At 40.5% G+C, this 15,711-nt stretch overlaps 1 protein-coding gene across 6 annotated transcripts in view; it reads right to left on the bottom strand.

The window, feature by feature from the left end:
* Positions 1-15,711, bottom strand: part of TRIM24 (tripartite motif containing 24) — a 138,125-nt gene that overhangs the window by 50,190 nt on the left and 72,224 nt on the right. For 4 of the 6 annotated variants that reach the window (XR_012156085.2, XM_073322713.2, XM_073322728.2 and 1 more), the window contains exons 3-5: positions 7,287-7,434; positions 2,752-2,884; positions 1,600-1,716 (exon numbers count right to left, since the gene is read on the bottom strand). Coding sequence is in view for 5 of the 6 variants with exons in the window: in XM_073322713.2 (XP_073178814.1) it covers positions 1,600-1,716; positions 2,752-2,884; positions 7,287-7,434 (398 nt within the window). In the remaining variant the exon portion in view is untranslated. Of the gene's footprint in view, positions 1-1,599; positions 1,717-2,751; positions 2,885-5,481; positions 5,587-7,286; positions 7,435-15,711 lie in introns of those variants that run through there. The other 2 variants (XM_073322753.2, XM_073322739.2) reach the window with 2 other exon arrangements.

Raw genomic sequence — 15,711 nt, 5'->3', positions numbered from 1 at the left:
TTAATGGACTATAAGGTGGATAGAAAGCGGGCTAGACTGGGCTCTACGGGTAGTGATCAATGGCTCCATGTCTAGTTGGCAGCTGGTATCAAGTGGAGTGCCCCAAGAGTCAGTCCTAGGGCCGGTTTTGTTCAATATCTTCATTAATGATCTGGAAGATGGCGTGGACTGCACCCTCAGCAAGTCTGCAGATGACACTAAACTGGAGGAGAGGTAGATATGCTGGAGGGTAGGGATAGGATACAGTGGGACCTAGAGAAATTAGAGGATTGGGCCAAAAGAAATCTGATGAGGTTCAACAAGGACAAGTGCAGAAGCCTGCATTTAGGACGGAAGAATCCCATGCACCGCTACAGACTAGGGACCGAATGGCTAGGCAGCAGTTCTGCAGAAAAGGACCTAGCGGTTACAGTGGACGAGAAGCTGGATATGAGTCAACAGTGTGCTCTTGTTGCCAAGAAGGCTAACAGCATTTTGGGCTGTATAAGTAGGGACATTGCCAGCAGATCGAGGGACATGATCGTTCCCCTCTATTCAACATTGGTGAGGCCTCATCTGGAGTACTGTGTCCAGTTTTGGGCCCCACACTACAAGAAGGATGTGGGAAAATTGGAAAGAGTCCAGTTGAGGGCAACAAAAATGATTAGGGGACTGGAACACATGACTTATGAGGAAAGGCTGAGGGAACTGGGATTGTTTAGTCTGCGGAAGAGAAGAATGAGGGGGGATTTGATAGCTGCTTTCAACTACCTGAAAGGGTGTTCCCAAAGAGGATGGGTCTAGACTGTTCTCAGTGGTAGCAGATGACAGAACAAGGAGTAATGGTCTCAAGTTGCAGTGGGGGAGGTTTAGGTTGGCTATTAGGAAAAACTTTTTCACTAGAAGGGTCATGAAGCACTAGAATGGGTTATCTAGGGAGGTGGTGGAATCTCCTTCCTTAGGAGTTTTTAAAGTTAGGCTTGACAAAGCCCTGGCTGGGATGATTTAGTTGGAAATTGGTCCTGCTTTGAGCAGGGGGTTGGACTAGACCTCCTGAAGTCCCTTCCAACCCTGATATTCTATGATTCTATGTACTGTTGCAACTGTGGTTATGCCTTTGGCTTGCAAGTGTCAGGTATGAACCCTGATCACATTGTTATTCCACAAATGATCTTCAAGTAAATCGGTCACAAGTATTTATTTACAAAAACCTGGCCATAACATCTCATTTATAGGAGCGATACATATCATGAGAAACGAAAAAGGAGGGTGGGCGGCGAAGAGATACTGCAATTGCCTTCTAAAAATCTCCTAGCAGCCTACTTCGCTGAGCTTGCCCTCCTGTTGTCCTGGAAGTTTACAGGCTAAGAGAACAGTTATGTAACCAACATCAAGTTTAACTTAAATACACAAGGATTACCACAACCAACTGAAAACCTAAGAATTTCATATTTCACTACTGAAAACATTTTGGAAATTATTTCCTTTTGGAAGTATCAAACAATGCAGAGATTACGTACAAAATCCATTTAGGAATACTTTAATTTGAAAGCCTTGGTGAGTTAGGTAACATTCTTATGTTCAGTGTGTCTCAATATTATTTAGCAACATGATACAGACCTGTTTTGGATCTGCTTCCCTGTATATTTTATGTATTTAGTCTTCTCCATTAGCTTGGTGATTAGTGTATCAATGATCACTTTCTGGTTCTGAAAAGCTTCTTCTATAAACTGGTACCTGCAATAATCAGTGACTTAATGAACTATTTAAACATGAGAAAGAGGTTTGAACTACACTTACTAAAAAATAGACTGCACTCCAACAAAATCATCACTCCAGCTAAAAACACTGCTAAAAGACCAAGTTTAACACCAGGAAGCCCATAAAAGGCAAATATGCCTGATTTTGAAGTATTTTTCTTGTGTAATTATTTTCTTCATAGAAATTAAGAGTATTAGTTTTTGTGAGAGCCATTAAAGTGACATTTTAGATTTCCTCTGATAAATACTCTTCAGAGAGAAATGAATATTTCCCCTTTATGAAAGGTTTGGTCAGGTCCTCTTAAACAACCATCCTGTTCAACGGCAAACTGAGAATTATGTTTGACTATATAGTTACATAATATAGCCCCGGTGCTTTTAAGGGCTCTCTGTTTGAACAACTGCATAGCAAAGATTTCCATCTACAGTAGAACCTCAGAGATATGAACACCAGAGTTACAAACTGATGAGTCAACCACACCCCTCATTTGGAACCAGAAGTATGCAACAGCAGAGACCAAAAAAAAAAAAGCAAATACAGTACAGTACTGTGTTAAACGTAAACCAGTAAAAAAAAAGGGAAAACAGCATTTTTCTTCTGCACAGTAAAGTTTCAAAGCTGTATTAAGTCAGTGTTCAGCTGTAAACTTTTGAAAGAACCACCATAATGTTTTGTTCAGAGTTACAAACAACTTCCATTCCCAAGGTGTTTGTAACTCAGAGTCTACTGCAATTCAACTGCCAATAACGAAAGGCCCACACAGGGTTAGAAGCTGGAAGATCAAGATTCTATTTTCAACTTTACCAAAGACTTTCTTTAGCAAGACCTTTCAGTCAGTTAACTTCAGTTACTTCATGGGTCTTTTTGTTAAAAAATAATTTTGCATTTTAGCAGGAGCCCTGCTCAACAATATAACCGAGGCTAGTACTGCAACCAATTCAGAATTCGTTCAACATCTTTCATAAGGCATCAGCTACTAGTTGTATAAAAATACGTAATTTACTTTGGTACCTGTGCTCTTTGTGTTCCAGTAACTGGCAATCCCGGCATGTAAGTTTGTCACAGGTCTCGCAATAGAGCTTCAACTGTTCCTTTTTGTGGTAAGGGCAGAAAACAGGCCGCTGACTGTTCACACCAACTGCCTCTGTAGAAAAAAGGAGGATTAAAATTTCTATTAGCAAGTTAAAACAATCTTTATAGGCTTGGGTTAGAATGAGAAGTTGGTTAGTTTCCATATCTCCATTCTGTCTTCTTTGAGCAGGAATCCATTGTTCCATCTTGGAACTGTTGGACTTTTCTACTTTCTTCAAGTCTTGGAGGCAGACAAGAGATCTTCTCCCCCTCCAGTGCAGTAGCACTCCCATCCAACAGTTGGAGTATAAACATATGAGGTGCTAAAGCGATGACATTTCAAGCCAAACAGGTTGAAAATTTATACTTTGGCTTTGTTGTATCAAGTGTTTTCATGGGAGAACATCCATGAAACCCTTGGATTCTGTTCATCCAGTGCTGCCTTTGAACATAAAGCATGTCTGCTTTGTCTTGTGAATGGGACCCTTGAGTAGCTACCCTGCAAGTTCTGTCCATGAAGTAGTTGTATCCTTAGTGAACACTTATATTTCAGGAAGATCTTGATTAGAAGCTTGGAAGATAGTGGCCTTAATCCACCTGGATGAAGAAGGGGTGCAGAAGTAAGTACCACTAATAAAGCATTGGGCTTCCCCCACACGCTGAATTTTACCATTCTACAAAAGCTCTAGCTTCACAATGAGAGAGGCTTTAAGGACAAAGAGGACAAGGAAACTGACTCGCTTAAATGGAAGGTTAAATTTCTCTTACAAATGAAATGGGGAGCTTGCCTTTCAACCACCTTATCTGAAAAAAGTTTAAAGTAAGACTACTTGTTGCAAAGAAACCACAAAATATGCTAATTCTCTGATGGCCAAAAAGAAGACAAACGTTTGAGTTAGAAAAAGACAAGATCATTTTCCTGGTGACTTGAAGGGTTATTTAGTATGAGTGTGTAACACTTAATTGAGGCTCCATTGTTTCAGTTGGACAGTGGACTAGGGGGGTCTTTGACATGATGCTGCTTTCAGAAAATAGGAACATCACAAGTCCAGTCAAGTGCCCCCTTTTAGCCACTCACTGTGTGGTGATCCAGTTGCTGAATCCCTAGCTCTTTTGAGCATCCAGAAGTTTTAACAAAGGCTAGGCACTGCCTCTGTCTTGGGGTCCATAGGCACACTCTCAGGATGCAGACCGTCTGTCTCGCAAACTGTGCTGAGACCTCCACAGTCAAACAGCCTAGCCCATTACCAATGCTGACTCCTTAGAATCCCTCTTCCCCGTACCTCTCTTCCAGAACTCCAACCGAGAGCCTACTGGCTTACGCCCTCATGGGGACACGTGGTAGGTGTAACACTGCTCACACAGACAGACTTTGTACAAGACTAGACCACCACTGCTCTTTACTTAAGAGATAAAATAGAGTACATATCAAGAAAACACACATCCTGAACACAACACCCCTTGTTTTATTTCACCCTTCCCTTGGGAGTCCTTTGCAGTTTAGGTAAACTAGGTTCCCCCACCTATCCAGGCTCCTGAAGTAACTTCTCTCTGCTTGAGCTGCTAAAAATGGTCAAAAGACCCCAAACAGATCAGCTCCTACACTATGGATCATAAAGCACTTTATAAGGAAATTTCTTAGATTAGAAACGCTAAAGCCTCATTCTGAAGTAAGTTTTTCATCTGTGATGATTGAGGCTGGACAGCTCCAGAATTGGATGAACATCTATGGGATCTTTTAATTAACACAAAGAACCTGGAGAACAAACCTTTCTTATGATGGAACCAAGATTATTGCTCTAAGGGAAAGAAAATGCACTACAGAGTCTAGAAACCCTCATCTTTTCACATAGTCTTCAATTAGAAGAGGCAAACGACAAGTTAGAGAGGGTGGCTGCTGAAAGTCTATGAGAAGACCTTGTCTGAGAATCTTGACAATGTGTGGTATCAGCCCAGGTTAAGAAGGTACTTTTGGGCTTTCCTGCCACAGATCGGTGGGCTCAAATCAGCAGAGCTTATCTTGTAGAGAATCCTCTTCTGGAGAGGCCCCTCTGGCTGACTTGGGAAAGAATTCTTGGCCCCGGTGTTTTGAAAGGGATGAAAAGATTGGTGGTTCTGTGAGGACTGGAAATTGCAGAGAGATGAAGTGACCTGAACTCCAGCAAATGTCTTGACATTGGACCCGAATTAAATTATATCCAGACATCCAAAGAATTCTTAAGGACTTTGCTAGGGACGTGTCAAGCATTTTTACCCTTTGAAAGGGCAACTGAACCAGATTGCTTGTGGCAGTAGTGACCCTACCTAGAGGTGTGCGGTTCCAGGTTCTTCGACCAAGGTTTTGTAGGGGGAAAAAAAGATCTGGAGAAGAATCTGGTGATGTCACACGAAGCATTGAAGAGGAAAGTACTAGAGAGAATGGGTGATACTGAGATATGATATTGCTAACATATCTGTAGAAACCCTTCTTGTTACTCTTAACATCCCTTGCTAGCTGCAACTCCAATTGTGATTTGGCCTTCCTGATTTCACTCCTGCATGCCTGAGCAATAGTTTTGTACTCTTCCTTGGTCATTTGTCCAAGCTTCCACTTCTTGTAAGCTTCTTTTTTGTGTTTAAGATCAGCAAGGATTTCACTGTTAAGCCAAGCTGTTTGCCTGCTATATTTACCATTCTTTCTACACATCAGGACGGTTTGTTCCTGTAACCTCAATAAGGATTCTTTATAATACAGCCAGCTCTCCTGGACTCCTTCCCCCTCATGTTCTTCGAAGTATTCACCTGAAGACCCTCCTCTTGTCACCTGGAGATGAAGGTGAAGAGATCATGAAAAATTAGCTAATGATCTTGAAGGAAAAGAGCCCTCAGAAAGAGCTTCTGCAGACAGCTCTGTGACTGAGCATGGACTAGACGATGGAGGGATATCATCAGCATACCTATAGAGGGAGTTGAAGGCAGATTTGCACTGGAAACAAAACAATCACTTGCCTGACTCTGGGCCCCAGAAAAGTCAGAAAAACCAGTAGTTCTAAGCCTGACAAGGCAATGAATTCTCATGACAGAGAACCAACTAAAAACTGGCAGTTCTTCACAATATCTTGATAATAAAAGAACAGTCATTCACATTTTATTGTGCTCAAGTCACTCAGACCATGGCATCATACAGCTCAGGGGACTGATAATAGGAAACAGAATCTTTGACTTCTTACTCACTTGTTAAAACCAGACAAGAAAACCAGTAACCAGAACTTACCATCTAACAGCTGATCAGTAACCAATTCTAAATGAATTGGCAGTCTCAGTCTAGCTTCAGTGGACAAGTGTTAACAACATAAGAAATAATACCATACCATATGTTATTATACTGCACATGCTCAGTACCTGGAAAACTCAGATAATTTGTTAAGCACCTAAACCTGATGGCTGACAGTTAAACTTGGAACTCTCGTTACTTAACTAAAACAAGTTATAGCAAGGAAAGTTGAGAGCTAAACAGTACAGGAGGCAGTTAGTAGGGACTGAAAGAGAAAAAAATGAAAGTTTTTACTGCTTTTATCATCTCCCTGTGAGTTCAGCTGTATCCTAAAAAATAAATAAATCAAGATTATTAAATACAGTAGCTTTAAGCTTAGTTTTGAAGGTGAGTACCTGGTTTGAAAGCTACCCTTTGGCTATGAAGTACAAGAATAAGGGTAGCCAAGCTCATGTGCGTGCACGAGACATGGGGGGCTTGAGGAGACGACGAGAGAATGAGTGCAATCTGAACAGGCCAAATGTGTACAACAAACCTATTAAAATTTTAGAAAAATAACTTTGCAATAAATATATTTAAAGTCGCAAAAAAGTATAACAACCTTCTCCCTAATGTTTTCTTGGACTTCTAAGAAGTACTTTTCACAGTGCTTAACACACTGCCTCAAAAACAGTTTTAAAATCTTTTTAATATACAGTAAAATTATAAACTAAAGCTACATGCTTGAAAAGCAATAAGCAATGCCAGGATGTGAATTAGTAGCTAGAGGCACAATTCTTCAGCAGCTGAATGCCAAAGAAAAGCAGGAACCACCTACTGCTGCGTTCCCTGTGGTGGCTTATTGCAGTAAATTAAATGTTAATAGTTGGTAGAGCTCTACAGTGTGGGAGCTGACTGTTCGAAAGATTATCTCCTGTGCAGTCAATTTGGGAAAAGCTAGAAAATAGCTTAATACCATTTAGTGTGGAACAATATCTTAAGCATGGATTTTCCTCATTTTTCCTGATTCAAGTCTCTCTGGACCAAGCTCACACATAATGTAATCCCTTGATTTCAGTGGAGTTACACCAGGGATGAATTTATCCCTTCATGTTTAACAGGGTGAAGGGGGTTCTTAAATTTACACTAGAGTCCATATCCTCCTAAAGAAGTATACTGGCTTAAATAAAATTATCCAAGACAGATTTGCACCCAAAGTGAAGAAGAAAGCAAAATGTATTACCTGGTGATACTTCTTCTTTCTGTCTGACTGTATGGTCCTTTGTGAATTTAACCCTCTGGTGAGCTCTGATGCAGGTCTTGCATAACCATTCTACACACTCTACACAAAAACCATTGGCTTCTGCATTGTCTTCACAGCTTGTGCAGACCTGACAAGAAGGGGGAATACAAAACAGTAATTAAAATAAAACTGACAGATAACCTCAAGTTGTAAATGCATCTTGTGCATTATTTCTGGTGAGTCAAAAGGAAGAAAAATATGGTCTGAAGTACAGAACACATTACAGCTCTGTCCATTAGATACCCCCTTAACTATACAGAGTTTAAGGTGATTTTTCAAGAAAAAACTCATATAGCCAATAAAACACTTTTTAAAAAATGAATTAGCTAAAAATCAATTCAATTCCTTCTGTCTTGTACTATATATTTAGTAAACTGCTCTTGAGAAGTATTTAACTAAAGTAAGGCTGACTTTGAAAGATTTTCTATGCATCTAGTAGCATCCATTGGACTGGTTTGTCTTCCTAGAAATACGCTCATTAATCAGCACGAGTTTCTCCTCTACTACTACTCAAGAAACTAGAAACTGTTTAAATTGTAAATAAAACTAAATGGACTGAAGATAACACTTAGCTCCCAGATAATACTGGACATCTTCATAGCATTGTAGCAGTATTAACTAATCCTTACAACACCTCTCTGTCTGTACCTGTAATGGGATTTTTGGTATAATTTAGCACTGATGGTAACAATTATGGGTGTGCTAGTGTGGATAAGTCTCCATGTACTGTTTAACCCTATTCCAAGCAATAGCCTCAAGTTGTCTGGAACTCTATATTCACTAGAGCCCCCACTGGTGGTGTGGAACTAGTAGGAGCAACGAGAAAATGTTAGCAATAATCGCTATTGTAGACAAGGGTTAAGAGGAAGCAAGCATTTATATATGATGGTGAAGGTATGCTTTATATATGCTTAGAACTATCCCCATTTTACAGAAGGAGAAAACTAGGGCAAAGAGGTGAAATGACTTGCTTAAGACCATATAGCAAGTCAATGACCGGACAAGGATTTGAACTCGGGAGTTCCAAATTCCCAAAGCTATGACTGCTCTCCTAGATCATGTTGCCTCTCAAGCTAAGACTCTTCCAAGAAGGAAGTCAAGACAGGGATTGTGGATAATCTCCAAGTGAAAGCAAGAGGTTTCATTAAATGTTACACGCAAAGAAAAAAAAACTTGGCTCATGCCCTTTTTCTGATTCTTTGTGATAAAGGAGGCCAGAAAGACTTTAAAAAAAACAAAACAATTTTCTGCTAAGAATTCGGGTCCTATTCTAGGCTGCAAGATATGGAGAACTAAAAAAAAAAAAAAGTGATATCACAAGACCTTAGAAAATGAAAGGAACAATGGAGAGAGGAAGCAAGTTTTAGTCAGACTGTTTAAAACTTTCTATATGTTCTCCTTGACTCATGCATAACTTCAGTGACATTTTACATAAAGGAAGCATTGTTAAAGATTCGGCATCTTTAACTAAGAAGAGCTAGAACAGGCAAGTAAATATCCTTTTCTAACACCTTGTTAAAGGGGAGGGAAGAGAAGAGGTGAGATTTGACATTCCTTTTATTTCTAAAGTGCAAAACAAGCGGACATAAGAAAGAAAGAACAAAAAACAAACAAAAAAAACCTTAAAAATCTTTCAGGCATTCTTAGCAAGTAAACTTGTTACAAGCCAGAACATTTAAATGAGTTCAAAGGATTTCAGAAATGAAGTATCCTTCCTAGGATTCCAAGTTCTTTGCCACTCTTTCTGACATACTTTAAAGCTTTCTCAGCTGGTAAAAGTTGTTAGGGCTTGAAAGACCTACCAGTCCCTTCAAATGCTGTTCAATAACTGCCAAGCAGGCGCTGCCAAATGAACTAAAGCATCACCTCTCCTCCATGGGACAAAGCACATACTATCCTTTATTTGTGCAATGTCCTAAGACACCAAGGAAAAATCAGAGTTCTCAATTTATATTTAATTAAAAAACAAGGATCAGATGTGGTAAGTCATGTCCTCAAACAACTCTTATGTGGTAACCAGTTTTGTTTTAATCCATTTTCCATTTGAAAAAGACAAAAATGGGACTTTGTTAAAACTCACGGGAATTTTTCGGGGGGTGGTGTGGGTGGGGACCAAACCATGTCCTTAATGTTATTCAAAATGTCCTTTATTTTATTAATTAGGAGAAATGCTATGCTATGGCTTCTAAATTCTCTTGTCTTTTTCCTCTTGATCAAGATTAGAAGGTAGTTCTGTATTAACAATTATGCTTACAGGAAAAGCCTATAGCTACTCTACTTCCTCCTTACTAGTTATAATATTTGTAATAGCACAAGGCGATCATTCAGATCTTACGGGGGCTTCAATAAAAACTGAAGATACTCCTCGCATCACAGAAAGGTCCCTACATATATTTATCTTTGTACAGGATTGTTTCTATTCATAAAAAAATTAAAATTTACTTTTGAAAATCCAGGTAAGGCAACATCCTGTTAGAGACTTAGAAGGCCTTCACTGCAATCAGTGAAACTATATTTTAGGTAGCAAAGGGGTACAGCAAGCAAAAGTTTCCAGTTTAGGAAGAATGCCAAGAAGCAGGTAAATCTGGAGGACTATTCACTCACCAAGTGTTCCAAAATTTGCCAATCTTAATTGGTTGCATCTAATTGCCCACAACAGAAGATGAGAAAAAATATGAAACTAAGTATTCCAAAAAGTTTAGAAATGCCACTTCTTGGCATCTGTATTGTGTGTTGATCTAATGTGACTAAATGAACGAAAAATCACCAAGGACATTCGTTTATTTGAACGCTTCTCCCTTTCTCTGGGCACCCTCAACCACACATGGCTCCAAATATGAGCTGAGTATTCCAAAACCCACATACCGAAACTCCACCACTTCCCTTCTTCAACAGTATTTCATCAGCTCCCCCTCTCACAAACACAACGTGACAAAAAACAAACTCCGATTTTTCCTCCCAACCCTTCTACCCCCTTCACTATAATTAACAGCTCCACTATACTTCCATCACACAGGCTTGCTATGCTAGTGTCTATCAGACTTCTCTCTCCACTTTTTCCACTCCCAAAATCTAATCCTGTTGCTTCTTTTTTGACATCTCAAACAAAACCCATCCTCTCTTCTCCATTCCTACAACAAAACCCTTTATTATTCAACTCAATCATAGTAAGCAACATACCTGGTTATGTCCAACCTATACAAAAACACTTCTAAATAAAAGTGTCCTTTCCCTCTTCTGGTGCTGAACGCGGACAATAGGATACAGTAGTAAGCACAACATGGGTCTGATCCAGCGTGGCAATTCCCACATGGTTAATAGCTTCCTCTCCTTTTTCCAAATCAAAATCAAACTTAATTTTCACAAGGCCTTGCACAGCTCTACCTCACCTTTTATTTCTTTTCATCTCTAATTCTTCCTCTGCCTGTGCTCGTAATTATCTTAATTTATTCTGTCTCCTTCAAAGCTATCCTGTAGTCTTGGAACTCCTTCTTTCTCTTTGTACACAACACAGTCACCCTATTTATTTTCAAAACCTCAACATTCAATTACTTTCAGTAAGTCAGAGTGTCAAAAAACCCCAAAGGATCTGCACCTTCCTCTGCTCATTCAGCATATTTACATTAGGGTTACTCAGGGGTTGCCTGAAGATAAGACTAGCAATTGTTTATGGCACTACAGACATTCCCCTTCTCTCCCTCTGATATGCCCTCCAGGCTGGGCCCTTAATTCAGCCATGCAACAGCCAGGAAGACCCATTACACTGGAAGTATTCCTCAGGAACTTTCATTAACTTTATGCCTCCCTTCTGTTACTGAAGCTTGAAGGCACAGCCATGGATAGGGTAATAAGTCAAAGCCAGCTCTGAACACCCTGCTTTTTTTGAGGGGGAGGATGTTGACATTTTGATGGTTTCCCACTTCCCTTGTAATAAATTTATTGTTCAGGGAAGTCAAGAAGAGAATGCTCTCTTATCTTCCCCAGTTAAATTTTAAATTATGTTCCCAGAAGATGAGATTCTTTGCATTGTAAATGTTTCAAATAAGTCTTTCATTCATGGAATGGCTATATATCACAATAGGTTATCTGTAACAAGTAGTTCTTTGGAGGGTTTTATTAACATGACCCATTACCATTCTTACGTCTGGAATTGTTCTGTGAAGAGTAGGCTCCCCATCCCTTATGTACCTGTATGAAACGCAGCAGGAGTAAACAGTGGACTACTTAACACATATTATGATTTCTACTGCCTTCACAGTACAACTTGAAACAAACAAACTTTGCTCTTATTTGAAAGTTATATTTTTGAAAAATCTCCCTAAGCTAGAATAAACTGCTCCTTCTTCTTGATGTCATAGGTGTAAAAGCCAGTTTCAGAAAAGAAACACTGGGCTCAAGCCACTACCTCTTGTATAGCAGCCCTGGCTTGTCCTCGCCAATGGAAGTTTCTTGAAGAATACCTGACAAACTGTTAAATACAAAACTTAACTAAACAATGGGTGGATATCCATATAGGCAGAAAATATTTCCAGAAATCCAACTTTCATATAACAAAGTCTGTGATTATTTTCCTTTATGATCACTTTCTAGAGCAGATCCATTCAAACAAAACAGAACCGTGCATCAGTCTGGACTAATTTAAATCAAAGTGATATAAATCAGCAAACAGGAAACTGATCTAAATCACAGATTTTAATCATGATTTCCATTTCTATTTTTTAGTTCTTTTCCTACAGAAAGATTGGTTCTCATTCATTGGTAACCATTAAAACATGTCATTTGCCACCAAAGATAGCTTTTACACAAATTACGCACTTTATACTACATTTGGTGATTCTTTATACTAAACCAGCAGGATACACTATATGTATACACATTTATTTAAGCAATTATGTAGCTTAATTTACCTTTATTCAGATTTCTAATGTAATCAAAAAAATCTAACATTCACCCTTTTTCTAGTAACTGATTAATATTTTATGTGGGGTTTGTGTAAAGCTCCATTTAGATAGAAATTCAAATTCAATTAAAAATACACATAGTATTTTAATTTTTCTTATTAAATCCATACTGGATACATAAGAAAAAGGTTTATCAAAATGTGTGTCATTTAAAACTGATTTATTAAACAAAAGGAAGTATTATCTGTAGTTAATGAATTCAAATGATTTTTTTCCAGTCACCATGTCCCTCAAGTTTCAGAGTAAAAGCCGTGTTAGTCTGTATTCACAAAAAGAAAAGGAGTACTTGTGGCACCTTAGAGACTAACCAATTTATTTGAGCATGAGCTTTCGTGAGCTACAGCTCACTTCATCGGATGCATACTGTGGAAACTGCAGAAGACATTATATACACAGAGACCATGAAACAATACCTCCTCCCACCCCACTCTCCTGCTGGTAATAGCTTATCTAAAGTGATCATCAAGTTGGGCCATTTCCAGCACAAATCCAGGTTTTCTCACCCTCCGTCCGTCCCCCCCCCCGCCCCCCCCCCCCACAAACTCACTCTCCTGCTGGTAATAGCCCTTCCAAAGTGACCACTATCCTCACTGTAGCTCACGAAAGCTCATGCTCAAATAAATTGGTTAGTCTCTAAGGTGCCACAAGTACTCCTTTTCTTTTTGCGAATACAGACTAACACGGCTGTTACTCTGAAACCTATCCTCACAATGTGTATGAAAATCAAGGTGGGCCATTTCCAGCACAAATCCAAGTTGAACCAGAACGTCAGGGGGAGGGGAGGGGGGGTAGAAAAAAACAAGGGGAAATAGGCTACCTTGCATAATGACTTAGCCACTCCCAGTCTCTATTTAAGCCTAAATTAATAGTATCCAATTTGCAAATGAATTCCAATTCAGCAGTTTCTCGCTGGAGTCTGGATTTGAAGTTTTTTGTTGTAAGATAGCGACCTTCATGTCTGTGATTGCATGACCAGAGAGACTGAAGTGTTCTCCGACTGGTTTATGAATGTTATAATTCTTGACATCTGATTTGTGTCCATTTATTCTTTTACGTAGAGACTGTCCAGTTTGACCAATGTACATGGCAGAGGGGCATTGCTGACACATGATGGCATATATCACATTGGTGGATGTGCAGGTGAACGAGCCTCTGATAGTGTGGCTGATGTTATTAGGCCCTTTGATGGTGTCCCCTGAATAGATATGTGGGCACAGTTGGCAACGGGCTTTGTTGCAAGGATAGGTTCCTGGGTTAGTGGTTCTGTTCTGTGGTATGTGGTTGTTGGTATTTGCTTCAGGTTGGGGGGCTGTCTCTAGGCAAGGACTGGCCCAAGATTTGAGAGAGTGTTGGGTCATCCTTCAGGATAGCTTGTAGATCCTTAATAATGCGTTGGAGGGGTTTTAGTTGGGGGCTGAAGGTGACGGCTAGTGGCATTCTATTATTTTCTTTGTTAGGCCTGTCCTGTAGTAGGTGACTTCTGGGAACTCTTCTGGCTCTATCAATCTGTTTCTTCACTTCCGCAGGTGGGTATTGTAGTTGTAAGAATGCTTGATACAGATCTTGTAGGTGTTTGTCTCTGTCTGAGGGGTTGGAGCAAATGCGGTTGTATCGCAGAGCTTGGCTGTAGACTATGGATCGTCTGGTGTGGCCTGGGTGAAAGCTGGAGGCATGTAGGTAGGAATAGCGGTCAGTAGGTTTCCGGTATAGGGTGGTGTTTATGTGACCATTGTTTATTAGCACTGTAGTGTCCAGGAAGTGGATCTCTTGCATGGACTGGACCAGGCTGAGGTTGATGGTGGGATGGAAATTGTTGAAATCATGGTGGAATTCCTCAAGGGCTTCTTTTCCATGGGTCCAGATGATGAAGATATCATCAATATAGCGCAAGTAGAGTAGGGGCATTAGGGGACAAGAGCTGAGGAAATGTTGTTCTAAATCAGCCATAAAAATGTTGGCATACTGTGGGGCCATGCGGGTACCCATAGCAGTGCCGCTGATCTGAAGGTATACATTGTCCCCAAATGTAAAATAGTTATGGGTAAGGACAAAGTCACAAAGTTCAGCCACCAGGTTAGCCGTGACATTATCGGGGATAGTGTTCTTGACGGCTTGTAGTCCATCTTTGTGTGGAATGTTGGTGTAGAGGGCTTCTACATCCATAATGGCCAAGATGGTGTTATCAGGAAGATCACCGATGGATTGTAGTTTCCTCAGGAAGTCAGTGGTGTCTCGAAGGTAGCTGGGAGTGCTGGTAGCGTAGGGCCTGAGGAGGGAGTCTACATAGCTAGACAATCCTGCTGTCAGGGTGCCAATGCCTGAGATGATGGGGCGCCCAGGATTTCCAGGTTTATGGATCTTGGGTAGTAGATAGAATATCCCAGGTTGGGGTTCCAGGGGTGTGTCTGTGCGGATTTGATCTTGTGGTTTTTCAGGAAGTTTCTTGAGCAAATGCTGTAGTTGCTTTTGGTAACTCTCAGTAGGATCATAGGGTAATGGCTTGTAGAAAGTGGTGTTGAAGAGCTGCCGAGCAGCCTCTTGTTCATATTCCGACCTATTCATGATGACAACAGCACCTCCTTTGTCAGCCTTTTTGATTATGATGTCAGAGTTGTTTCTGAGGCTGTGGATGGCATTGTGTTCTGCACGGCTGAGGTTATGGGGCAAGTGATGCTGCTTTTCCACAATTTCAGCCCGTGCATGTTGGCGGAAGCAGTCTATGGAGAAGTCCAGTCTGCTGTTTCGACCTTCAGGAGGAGTCCACCTAGAATCCTTCTTTTTGTAATGTTGGTAGGGAGGCCTCTGTGGATTAGTATGTTGTTCAGAGAAAACCTGGATTTCTGCTGGAAATAGCCCAACTTGATGATCACTTTAGATAAGCTAAAAATGATTAGAGGTCTGGAACACATGACTTATGAGGACAGGCTGAGGGAACTGGGATTGTTTAGTCTGCAGAAGAGAAGAATGAGGGGGGATTTGATAGCTGCTTTCAACTACCTGAGAGGTGGTTCCAAAGAGGATGGTTCTAGACTATTCTCAGTGGTAGAAGATGACAGGACAAGGAATAATGGTCTCAAGTTGCAGTGGGGGAGGTTTAGGTTGGATATTAGGAAAAACTTTTTCACTAGGAGGGTGGTGAAACACTGGAATGGGTTACCTAGGGAGGTGGTAGAATCTCCTTCCTTAGAAGTTTTTAAGGTCAGGCTTGACAAAGCCCTGGCTGGGATGATTTAATTGGGGATTGGTCCTGCTTTGAGCAGGGGGTTGGACTAGATGACCTCCTGAGGTCCCTTCCAACCCTGAGATTCTATGATTCTATGACTTTATGGTGCACACATGACACTGTATAAGGTGTGCTGTCGGCTCTCCCCACCCTCAGTTCCTTCTTGCCAGAAACTCCAACA

Source organism: Lepidochelys kempii, chromosome 1, assembly GCF_965140285.1.
Source record: "Lepidochelys kempii isolate rLepKem1 chromosome 1, rLepKem1.hap1, whole genome shotgun sequence".
NCBI lineage: Eukaryota > Metazoa > Chordata > Testudines > Cheloniidae > Lepidochelys > Lepidochelys kempii.
This window is presented reverse-complemented; position numbering and strand designations above follow the sequence as displayed.